The sequence below is a fragment of the Leucopleurus acutus genome (assembly GCF_964270905.1).
Source record: "Leucopleurus acutus genome assembly, chromosome: 4".
Classification (NCBI taxonomy): domain Eukaryota; kingdom Metazoa; phylum Chordata; class Mammalia; order Artiodactyla; family Delphinidae; genus Leucopleurus; species Leucopleurus acutus.
Window position 1 is genome coordinate 130,656,759 of NC_139146.1, and position 13,239 is coordinate 130,669,997.

The 13,239-nt window shown below is 40.6% G+C and overlaps 1 protein-coding gene across 1 annotated transcript in view; it reads right to left on the reverse strand.

Annotated features, from left to right (window-relative positions):
• Nucleotides 1–13,239, reverse strand: part of ARHGAP10 (Rho GTPase activating protein 10) — a 328,476-nt gene that overhangs the window by 195,186 nt on the left and 120,051 nt on the right. Inside the window, exons 6-7 of the mRNA XM_082838763.1 lie at nucleotides 8,727–8,837; nucleotides 7,062–7,166 (exon numbers count right to left, since the gene is read on the reverse strand). Coding sequence (XP_082694889.1) covers nucleotides 7,062–7,166; nucleotides 8,727–8,837 — 216 coding nt within the window. The remainder of the gene's footprint in view (nucleotides 1–7,061; nucleotides 7,167–8,726; nucleotides 8,838–13,239) is intronic.

A 13,239-nucleotide genomic window follows, 5' to 3' on the forward strand; every position in this document is an offset into this window, starting at 1 on the left:
GATGGAGAGTCTGATAAATGTACACTGTAAAGGGGAAACTTAACTGCAGAGGCTTATTTCAAACACAAGCTGAGAGCTTTTTTTTTTAAATTTGTTTATGTACTATAAGAATGTACAGGGCTGCAAAGAGGGTGGGACTCATTTATTAACGGCTTGTTCCCTCTCCTGCCTTCCTGTTTCTCACGTCTCTGGGATTTCTTGTCCCCATCTTAATACTGATTATATCCTAATTTTATTCACCTGCTTTGCCACTTTACTGAGATTCTCCACAACCCTCACTTCTATCTGTGTATCTAATATTTATGCATACATACACACACATATACACACATATGTGCATGTCATATATGTATAGATGCTAGTGCACGCATGCACACGCACGCACACACACAGACACACACACACACAATTAACTTCATGAGTTGTATCCCAAATTCTCATTATTTAAGTTAATGCTCAAATTGTCCTAGATTTGACCAGCAGAGGCCCCTTCTAGCTGGCTCCTGTTTCTCTTGACATACCCCCTTAATTCTGAGTAACCCCTCACCCTCTGGTCCAAAAAGGTATCCCAGGTTTACTTTATACTTTCTCTGTCCCAGTCCTAGAATCAGCCATCTCTCCAAAGGAGTCATTGTTCCTTACAGGGGAGGGTAGTATTTTTTTTTTTTTAACTGGAGTATAATTGCTTTACAATGGTGTGTTAGTTTCTGCTGTACAACGAAGTGCATCAGCTGTACATATACACATATCCCCATATCCCCTCCCTCTTGGACCTCCCTCCCCCACCCCATCCCACCCATCTAGGTCATCACAGGGCACCAAGTTGAGCTCCCTGTGCTATACAGCAGGTGCCCACTGGCTATCTATTCTATACCTGGTAGTGTATTTGTGTCAATCCCAATCTCCCAATTCATCCCACCTGTTCTCTATGTCTGTGTTTCTATTCTTACCCTGCAAACAGGTTCCTCTGTACCATTTTTCTAAATTCCACATATATGCGTTAATATACGACATTTGTTTTTCTCTTTCTGACTTATTTCACTCTGGTAGTATTTAGAAACCAAGATCTAGGGACAGTGTGCTCACAGCTAAGGGGGTGCTATTGCTTCTAGGTCTTCCTGGAAGACAGACTGAGAAAATGCATGTATGTATATATGTATGTGTGTGAATACATTTATATATATACACATTTATATACATATCACAACTTCTGTACCTATCTATCTTAAAACCCATGAGTTCATACCATTACACTTAATTCCAATCCAGTACTTCAGGTTTCTTTCTAGCCCACCCCTTTCCAATTCTGCACATTTCTTTTCAGACAGTAAAAAACATGGCTCCCATTATTCTCAACAGATTTACTTATTTGGTCAGTTAACATATCTGCTCAACGTAACCAATCTCCCAAATATGCCAGCCACCTCTTCTGTATGTGCTGCCTCTGCACCTTCCCACCCCCACTTTCACTGTCACAGACCCCTCCACGTGGTACACTCTGCCCCCACTGCCATCCTTCCTCAGATGTGATTCTGCACTGGGAAGGGAAAGGAAGGTTCAGCTAAATTTTTTAATGTATTATTTTAGGCAAATTACAAATGAGGGTGAAAATTACATTTCTCAAAATTTGAGCACAAATAATAGAGTGGCTGGAACCTAGCAATTTCCAATTCTAATTTCTGGCTGAATAGGAAGATATCATCAAATAATAATAATGATAGACCTTAAGTGTTACCATAGGTCACATGAGAGTGTTTACACTGTGAATGACATGACTGAGAGCAGTTTACGGTGCTTTAATCCTCACAGTAACCTACGAGATAGCGTAGCGTTCTCCAATGCTGATAAAACAACATTGCTGTATTTCCTTTCCTTGCATGCTTTGATAAATAAACAAATTTCCAAACCAATGAGTCTTAAGTCTTATAAATTAAATATTTCATTACATCACCTACTGGGGGGAGGAGAATTCAATGTGGAGACTAAGCTGGAATTCGGACACATCTGAGTACTTTACAAAACTGGCAGGTCAGGCTTAGCACAGTTTCACACCCATATTTAAGGAGGAAAGAAAGAGGGGGGAGAGGAGGCACTGTTCACACTAAGTTTTACCCAGAAATAAAGCTTTACAGGCAGATGGCAAAGGCTAATTCCAAGTACAGATTGCCATTTTTCATTTAAGTTTTCCCATCCTGGCCCCATGACCTCATTCAGGGAGCAAAAGAATAATTAAAAATACAAAGAGGGGCTTCCCTGGTGGCACAGTGGTTGAGAATCTGCCTGCCAATGCAGGGGGCACGGGTTCGAGCCCTAGTTTGGGAGGATCCCACATGCCGCGGAGCAACTAGGCCCGTGGGCCACAACTACTGAGCCTGCACATCTGGAGCCTGTGCTCCGCAACAAGAGAGGCCGCGACAGTGAGAGGCCCGCACACAGCGATGAAGAGTGGCCCCCGCTCACTGCAACTAGAGAAAGCCCTCGCACAGAAACGAAGACCCAACACACCCAAAAGTAAATTAATTAATTAATTAATTAATTTAAATATACATAGAGAGGGTTTCACGAAGCAGCTGTAAGACATCAGGGGGTGGGCCCCCTGCAGCCTGCTTTAGTAACCTCCCAAAATAATAAAACAGAAAAGAAGGGGTAGGGTGCTAACACACACCCCTCGCTGCAATCCTCAAACATCTCCTCAAGTGCCCTATGAATGGGGATGTGACAGAGTAAGGAATGGAGTGCAGTGGATGCCACGGCAACAGGTGATCAAGTCTAAAACCACCCGAAGGACACCTTCCATGGGAGTGAGGGGAACGCAGGTTAGAACTGTTGAGAGGTAGACGCGAGCTGAGGTTTACCATTGGTACCTAAATCTGAGATCTTACCGTTAAAGTGACTCCCATGTTACCCAGAAATTGTTAAGGTCCAGGGAAGACAAATGGCCATATCAGGATGTTCCCCAGCTCCTATATTTACTGACCCCAGATACACCCTGAGTTGAACCCATTTCTACACCAACACTAAATCTGAAAGCAACTGCCTTGGGCCTGCCCAAGTTCCAGTGCTGCCCTGGCCTTAAAGCAGTATGACGTCAGCAAGTTCTTTTTCCTCACTGTCCTTATCTGTGAAGAAGGAATAAAAAAATCTACATCATAGGACACCTTGAAGACTAAATGTGTACAATCCAAAGAAAAGCACGTAGGTAACACCTGGCACATGGCAACAAAATAAATGTAAGTGGCATTATTATTTTAACTGCAATTAAGTCACTGAAAAGTGACAATTATTCCCTAACAAAGGAAAAAAGAGAATCTTCAATATCAAACTAAAATTTTATCTGAATGAAAGAGAAAGTACATTTGAAAACAAATTTTTGGGGGGGTTATAAAAGCTAATTCACAACATTATAAAACAGAGAGAGGGGACAGCATAAACAGCCCTGCCTGGGAGGCAAAAAGAGGCGGTATAAACAAGATGAAAAAGTGACCAGAAACTCACCTCTCAGAAACAATCATGTTCATATTTTTACACAGTCACTTCCAATCTTTTTTTTTTTTCTGGTAACATAGTTTATCACTTTAGTGTTCTACTTTGCTCACAAAACTGTAACAAAAATATCTGTGCATATCCTTAAATTATTCTTCACCATTCTTAGTATCTTCTGGGTACTCCTTCGGAATCCCTAAAATTTCTTACGATTCTACTTCTTCCTGCGAAGAACTCTACTCTAGTCTCCTTTGGGGATAGAGATCACAAAAATTTTAAATTAGTTTTTTTTAATATCCTTTAATTTTGATGTAATTTACATTCTTCTGCAAAGTCTATTTTTTAAAAACCAACCAGCTCTTTTTTGCTGTCCATTAATTACTCTAGATTATGGAAAATGGAAAAAGACTGAATCTCTCTCAAAAAAAAGGTCTAACCATTTTTACAACAGAAAAGGTGAAACCAGTTGGGTGAAAATAGGTTATTTTCACTTTTAAGTAACTTTTACCTTTTTTCTGATTATAAAATGGTTTCTGTCATTTTTTCTATAGTAAAATACCTAAAAGTTGACCACAATTATCTCTACCATTATAGTGCACAGATAGTTCACTCTAAGATTTGGTTTCAACATTTCGGTATATTTCTTCCAATACATAAATACGCATAGCATAAAAAGTAACACACAGAAGTCAAACAGAGAAAGACAAATACCATATGATATTGCTTATATGTGGAATCTAAAAAAATAATACAAATGAACTTATTTACAAAGTAGAAATAGACTCACAGATGTAGAAGATGGACTTATGGTTACCAAAGGGGAGAGGGGCGGGGAGGCATAAATTAGGAGTTTGGGATTAACATATAGACACTACTATATATAAAATAGATAAACTACAAGGACCTACTGTGTAGCACAGGGAACTCTACTCAAAATAATAACCTATAATGGAAAAGAATCTGAAAAAGAATATATACATATGTATGTATAACTGAATCACTTTGCTGTACACTTGAAACTAGCAACACTGTAAATCAACTATACTGCAATTAAAAAAAAAAGTAACACACAGCTGGGATTTTTGTAATACGTAGTTTTATGCAGCCAACACTTCCCCTTCGATATGCTAAAAGCTGACATCCTCAGGGAATGAGAGAAATGGCCAAGAAAGTAGTAAATTACAGCAATACTGAGATACAGCAGGTGAGGCAGAATGAGTGGCATGTGTTTCAAAGGTTCTGGTATTTCTGAAGGGCAAAGAATGAGCTAGAAGCAAAAGTAAAGAGCACAGGCGACTTCCGGATCAGGTGTCCCCAACACTGAAGGTGAGGCGGAAGGCAGAGCCTCTACTTGCAGAGCTGCACGAGCAGCCTCAGAAAGAGCCAGAACAATAGGCTGAGAGGTGGAGGACCCCAGGCAACTTCCTGATGACAATCCTGAAGTTCCAGAGGACACAGGAAAAGATTTTTCCCAGTAGCTTGTTCTTCGCCCAGTTCTTTATGGGAAATGCAAGTGACCAAGTATGTGTGTTAGGCTCTTAATAGACTAAGTTAGATTCCATTGACCAGCTGAGCCATTTCAAATGATAGGCTGTCTTCGAGTGTTGCTTACAGTAGTTCATGCCTGAGTATTGCTCACTCCCATTTAAATCTTGAATCTCGCTGAAATTATTTTGGTGTATTTAAGGTAACTATAGGCCCCTGACCCCAGGGTGGGTGTGATAAATGAACTTCCACATAAGCAAGTCATGCATGCACAGTTTCTCTGGAGCCCCCAGGAGACGCTGATGTGTCCCCAGACCCTGAGGCCCGGCTGGCTTCACGGGCAGGTAGCCCGTGCCGTCACCCACAGCCCTGTGCTCAGAAGGTCGCGCACTTGATCTAATGCTCTGCCATCGCTGTGTTGAAATTCTTCATTTTTGAATAAGGGACCCTGTCTCCTCATTTTACACAAATTATGAATCAGTTATGCCTGAAGGTTCTCATCCAGGCCAGCCCTGCCCTTGACAGATGAGGTACAGACACAAGTTATACAGTTAGTGGAGGGGGAAAAAAAGAAAAAATCAGGATTATAACCTAATCTTCTAAACTATGTAATGTTCTTTTTACAAACGCTGTATTCTGCTGTCTACAGAAGTATTCTGATACATCACAGTATCATTAGACTAAATGTTCTACTACCTACAGAGACACTTTTGAAGTTAGGACTAATCTACACATATACACTTTGACATATTTTTAAATTATGTTACCTTATATCACTGATCTTGGAGGGTGTAGGGAGGAATATACTCTTTTAGTCATTTAACTGAACAGAATGTAGAATCTTCAAATACAAATTGACACATAAATTACAAAACACAAGAGATTTCGTTACCTACATTCCCAAATGTAGGGAACAACTATACCAAAATAACTTAGAAACAAAATCTACACAAAAACCATTAGTCCTCAATTTCTAAGATTATAAGAAGTTGAAGGTCAGGTAGCAAACAGCACAGAGATCCCCATCCTTCGCCTTGTATGTCTTTCAGGATGGGTTGAGAGTCTGTCCCAAAACTCACTCACTGTGTTTTTAACAAGGTTTGAAATTACATTAAACATAACTTGAATAGCTTTTCAATGAGGACACTTCCAAAATCAACAAAAGCGTTGAAAGGAAAAACATCTACCACCTTCTGATCAAAATCACATACATTATACTGTTTAACAGTTCTCAAGAAAACTCTTTATCCAAGACCTAACAGAAACCATACATTTCCTAGGAAAACAATAAAGGGCCAACAGCAACTGTGAACACCAATACATTAGTGAATAGGGAGGCACAAAACACAGGAAAGAAATTCCACTGGAACTGTTAGCCTATCTGGGAATAAATATCAAATAAGACATACAAGTAACAGAAGAAAGTTAAATTAGAATTGAAACGCCTTAAATTTAAAGTGGAGGACTGTTTTGTCTGTTTCATACAGAGCAGACTCAGACTTACACAACAGAGGTTATCCTTAGAACTGCCGCACAAAGTGCAGAATAACTATGTCACACTGCCACATGACTTGTTTCAAAGTTGCTAAGAGAGTAGACAGTCAAAGTTATCATAACAAGGAAAAAAATTTTTTTAACTACACGAAGTGATAGATATTAACTAAACTTATGCGGAAATCACCTTGCAATATAATAAGTGAAGTCATTAAGCTGTAACCCTTAAACTTACACAGTGTTGTGTGTCAATTATATCTCAATAAAACTGGAAAAATAAGGCAAATTATGTGAAATTTTGATTGTAAAAACATACTTCATGACTTTTCTGAAAATAAGGGAAGAAAAATAAATTATAGGAAATGAATTCTTGAAAAACAAAACAAAACAAAACAGAGCCGCCTGCAGCAGAATTCGGAGCCTCCCTTCCTGGAAAACAGTTTGTTACACCAAGAACTGACCAGAAGGTGGCAACGTAGCCTCAGTTTCTCGGTCCCAACAGATCAGCCTGGTCTTGGTTTAAGGCTTTTCATACACCAAAGAAATCAAAACCACACCTCTCAAACATCTTTTTTAGGAGAAAGCTTCCGTTTTCTTACATTCTGAATGTTGATCTGTAGTTCCATTTTGTAGTGATTGAAGTCTTTGGCAAGTTCATGGCCTTGATGATAGAAAGTAAACATTCCCTGAAAAAATGACAGCATCTAAAACAAAGGAGAAAAGGCGACATTAGCACCAAAAAAATCTCAGTGAAAAAAATAAATTAAAAAGCCACGTATTTTGCCTCATCTCATTATGATTCTATTGAAGTACAATAATTAAAAGGAAGTCACTAGAATTCAACTAAATCTAACTGCATATTATTCATTAATTTGTCCCTATAAAAAAAATAAAAGGATTTGTGATTTTTTTCCTTAAATACCAGAGCCATTAGATAGCTTTTACAGTATGCTGTGTAGGAGAAATGGAATTCTACATCACCCATTTGTCCTCTTGAGTCAAGAGAATCCCTATATTCATTTATAATTGAAACCTTATCACTATAGGTCGATAGGACCTAAAAGGAAAGTGAAATACAGATCAAAGAGCTAAAAGCTCTTTCGAAGGGCGTCCAGTGCAGAGTAACCTCTCTGTTTTGTTGACAAGGATGCTCAGTGACTGGAGCAGAGAGGGGCAGAGGCAGGGCAGTAATTAAGCCCTGAGTTTCCTACAAACTCTCCACCTGCCCCCCTTGATCAGAGGGCACTGCTTCTCCCCCACATGTGAGAAAATCTAGAGTAAGAGTGATTTGGGGTGAGGGTTAAGGAAATCCTGAGATTCACTGTCTTCAGAATGTCACACCGCATAATGGTAAGGAACTGGGGACTCTGACGTCAAGTGGCCAGCAAGGGTCAGTTCCCAACTGGGGCATAGATATGTTAACATATAAGTAACTGAAGCTCTCAGAGTGCATCTATATAAGCACAAAAAAAAATCATGTGTTTCTAAAATAAGTATAAAGAAATGTCAGAGGGCTTCCCTGGTGGCGCAGAGGTGGAGAGTCTGCCTACCGATGCAGGGGACACGGGTTCGTGCCCCGGTCCGGGAAGATCCCACATGCCGCGGAGCAGCTAGGCCCGTGAGCCATGGCCGCTGAGCCTGCGCGTCCGGAGCCTGTGCTCCCCAACAGGAAAGGCCACAACAGTGAGAGGCCCGTGTAACGCAAAAAAAAAAAAAAAAAAAAAAAAAAAGAAATGTCAGAGTAACTTACAAAATAGTTTCAAATGTTCCACACACTGGTTCTTAACTTAGGTTGCATAAGCATTGTGAATTGTATTAGAAATAGTTGGTTACCAATAATTGCTGAAAGTACCAAGGTTTGGATGGATGCACTTGCTTTAGAACAAACTTGAATAAAGATTATCCCATGAATATCCCACGCTCACTCATATTCCAATATAATTTCTTTCATGGGGACTTTTATTTTTTAAGGGTGGAGTTACAGCTAGGATGGCAGAAGTTGTACCTGATTGCAGAGTCCTTGAGACCATATAGCAAAAGGAATAATACTCATTACACACTGCTGTGCAAACAAGGCCGAGAACCACTATTTAGAAGTGATTCTTTGACTTCATGGCTCTGGGTGCACTGTGTACAATTTATGATGTCTTGCTTCGTGTTTATGCACCACAGCCTCTAGCAACCATAAATTAGATCTTCAAAGAAACACATTCCTCTTATATCACGAAATTCGACTAGCAGAGCAACTTGCTATTTATACTTACAGGTTCCACAAACTCAAACTTCTTCCTCTCTTGGATTTCCTGAAGCTTACACACATATTCAAGAGACAGTTCGTAAAAGTGTTGCCGGTTCTGTTCCACTTGGATATCTGCCTATGTTAAAATAATGGAGGCCAGTCAAATTAGAGATGGTTCGGAGTGAAACTCTTTGCCCGAGGTCTGCAAAACTACAGTCCATGGGCCAAATATAGCCTGCTGCCTGTTATTCTGAACGAAGCTGTACTGGACCAGCGCCAGGACTACTCCTTTATGCATCTTCTATGTAGACTTGCGGGTACAACAGCTGACTTGAGTGGTTGCAACAGGGACCTCGTGATCTTCAAAAGTCTAAAATATTTACTAACTGACTCTCTGCAGACATCGTTTGCAAACCCCTGCTCTCTGCGACGAGACTGGCCCCGAAGGACAGAAGATCAAACAGTAAAATGCACTTCATGAAAAACCTACCCAACGACAACTGACACCCAAGGTGGAACCGCACATGTAGAACCCAAACTACATAAACATTATTTCCATTAACAAATCGCCTAAGAATGAAGTGGCCCGGGAAGGAGGGCTGAGCAAATTCCAGTCGCCACAGCTCTCAGGAGTGAGGGCAGCAGGTGAGGAAGTGGCGGCACCATCTCAAGAACTTGGCTTTTGCAGAGAGGCCTGGGCTGGAAGCCCATCTGCAGGCAGTCGCCCTCCTAAGTCCTCACCATGTCCTGTCCCCTGGGAGGGAACAGGCACCAGATGGTCAGGAGACTATTCCAAAGAAAGGTTCCAGCTTCTCTTGTCTAACTAGAAGGGAATTGAGAGAGGGGATGGCTCCACAGAGGAACAGTAGTGAAACCTCTGGTCCTCAGAAGTGTTCTTACAAGGCATCTTGTATTTCCTAACTCAGCTAATTTTATGTCCAGAAGTATTTATCTGGACATTTCTCCAAAGAGGCCATATCTAAGCACAGAGAAAGATGCTGGACATCACTTGTCATTAGGGAGACAGAAATCAAAGCCACAAGGTACCACCTCACACTTATCAAAAACAAAAAACAAACAAAAGATATCAGAAAATAATCCAAAAAACCCTATCTCCCCCCACCAAAATAAAAAACAAAAACAAAAAAAACCCCAGAAAAATAACAAGTATTGGTGAAGATGTGGAGAAACTGGAACTTTGTGCACTGCTGGTGGGAATGTAAAATGATGCAGCTGCTATGGAAAACAGTATGGCAGTTCTCAAAAAAAAAAAAAAAAAAAAAAACTTAAAAATAGAATGACCATATGATCCTGCAATTCCATTTCTGGGTATATACTCACAAGAACTGCAAGCAGGGACTCAAAGACATTCTTGCACACATTCACAGTAGCATTATTCACAACAGCTAAAGGGTAGAAGCAACCAAAGTGTCCACCGACAGGTGAAGGCATAAACAAAATGTGGTCTACAAAGATAATGTTATTCAGCCACAGAATGCAAGGACATTCTGGCACTGCTACAACATGCATGAACCCTGAGAACATTATGCTAAGTGAAATGAGCCAGTCACAAAAGGACAGATGCTGTATGATTTATCTTAGGTAAGGTAGCCGGAACAGTGAAATTCACAGAGACAGGAAGTAGGATGGTGGTCGCTGGGGAGCTGGGAGCACAAGGGGGCTGGGGAGTTAGTGTTTAATGGGCACAGAGTTTCAGTATCTCAAGTTGAAAGGGCTCTGGAGCTGGAATGTGGTGGTTATTGACAACAGTGTGACTGTACTTAATGACACTGAATGAACGGCATGCCTGAACTTGGTTAAAATCATGCTTTGTTGTGTATATTTTACCACCATAAACAGTTTTTAATTTGGGGGAAAAAAGTATTTATCTAACAGGTGATCATTTTTTTGGCATCATATCCTTTTTTAATTAAAGTAATGTTTAACTATAATAAGAGTGCTTGTTACTAAGCCAAAATGAGAATTTCTACCTAACACTCATAAAAATCATGATTTTTTTAATGCCTCTAAGATCCAGAGATGGAGAGTTCAGCCACTAGCAGTTAATAGACACAACTCCCAGGAGAAACAATGTGCGTGTGTTGAGTATTTAATAAAATGGAGATAGGGGAGGTTAAGGGTGGATTCTTCATGTTATTGTTACTAGGAAATGTCCTTCAAGAAAATGACACCAGGGTCAGATTTACCAAGGTGGTTTTTTAATTTAATTTTAGTGGATTCTCTCGCCTGGCTGTGCTACTGCAATTACCCCGGCATGGCAGGTCAGCTTCTGTCCACAGCCTCCTAATGCTCTGGGTGTTCAGAACCACTGTGCCAGGTGCAGCATGGTCCATTACAAGAAACCCTGGGACTGCCGGTAACCCGTAATTTACAACAATGCCACAGACATCCAAATTATACCTGGCAGCACCGTCCTTTAGCCTGACTCAGTCTAAAAGGCAATCACTATATATGTGATGTAAGAAAAAGTGTACGTGGTCTTTGTCTCAGACTTCCTGGCACAAATCTCCTAAAACCCTTGGGATTTCCTGAGCGAGAGAAGTGTCTCTAGTCATTTGTAAGGAGCCCCTTTTGAGAGCGCTTGAGTTTATGCTAATGAGGTGACTTAGGGTAGGGGCCCAAGATAGCACTCATTAGAGGGGTAGAACTTTCGGCTCTACCCACCTATTTCTGGGAAGAGGGGAACACTATAAATTAAGTTCTATAACAGCTCTTGAACAAGAGCTCATGAGCTTCCAGGTTGGTAATGTAAAAAATTAATAAACGGAAAACTCACCAGAAGGGGGAGCTCACATGGCTTCAGACCATCGCAGAGCCCAACAAGAAGAAAGACAACTCTTCTTTCCAGCCTAGGACCCAGCCCAAGAAAAGCCAGGGACTCTTTACTATAGCCCTCTCAACTCTCTTTCCCCCTCAACAAAAGTGTTCTCCTTCCCTTGCCGTGCAGAAGCTTGCCCTTGGTTCCCCATGGTTGCAGACCCTAAACTGCAATTCTCTGCTGATCCCGAATAAACCCGTCTTTGCTGGAGAAATACCTAGCAGACTATTTATTTCAGGTCAACAGGAAACACATCCACTTGCCTAGAGAGTGACGCACCGCAGTTCCATGAGGACAGAAGTTTCTGCACTTGGGACCCTTCCAGACCCCGCCCTGTGCACCTCTTCATCTGGCTGTTCAACCGTATCCTCTATATTATCTGTTATAATAAACTGCTAAACTTAACTAAAGGTTTCTGAGTTCTGTGAGCCGCTCTAGCAAGGAAGGGGTCATAGGAACCTCTTCTTTGTAGCCAGTCAGAAGCACAGGTAACAACCAGGGCTTGGGACTGATGTCAGAAGTGGGTAGTCTTTTATTTTTTTTTTTTTAACTGAATTACAGTTGATTTACAAGGTGTTAGTTTCTGGTGTACAGCAATGTGATTCAGTTATACACACATACACATTCTTTTTCACATTCTTTTCCTTTACGGTTTATTACAGGATATCGAATATTGTTCTCTGTGCTATACAGTAGGACCTTGTTGTTTACCCATTCTATAGATAATAGTTTGCATCTGCTAGTCAGAAGTGGGGCAATCTTGTCCAACTGAGCCCTTAACCTGTTGGATCTGATGCTGTCTCTAGGTAGTGTCAGAGTTGAGTCAGTTGCTTGGTGGTGTTGGAAAACACACATTTGAACTATACTTTTTATTACACCAAGCAAAAGTCATTTTTTTAAAACATACAATTTCAATTTGATTATCATCTCATTTCTAACCATTCTTGCTGTTAATATGTATAAAAGAAGTAGATCACTCACACAAAGATATTCAAAGGATCTATTTCTCTGGTCATATTTACTGAAACATAATTATGTGACGACTCAGTGCCGACTTAAAAAAAATGTACAGCGTGCGAGCTGTGAGTTCAGTTTGATTTGGGGCAAAACGAGGACTACAGCCCTGGAGCAGTTAGTTCCTCAGAGCTAGGCTAGTGACTTAATCCTTGTAGAGACAGGTGGCAGGTGCCAATTTTTAATTGGCATCAGGAAACAAAAGTATACTTCAAAAATCAGCAGTCATGGAATGTTCTCGAATATCCAATTCTTGTTCTAGTACACATATTAATTAGAATTTCGCGTTGTGATGGAGGCAGAAGCCATTGTGCCCAATAAACAGAGCTACAGGTAAAGGTACTAATAGAATTACTAAAATTGCCAGCCTAGTGTCCGCCATAATTTCCTCCTGTTATTTTCATTGGAAACAAGAGGAAAGAATAGATAACAAGTTTCTATGCCTTTGGTCAGTACCAGTCTCAGCAACCTTTATTAATCTCTTGAGCACCTCAGTTTACTGAAGATGAGCAATGCATTAGCCACTGCCAAAAGTAACCAAAATCCAGATCTAACCTTTTCCCCATTAACGAGCATCCCGCTTCTTACGGCCTTCACGCTTGCAATGGAAAGCTAGGTCAAGTGGGAGTCTCTATGTCTGTAAAGAGCAAACAGAGCAAGACAGCCAAGAATATGTAATTTAAGT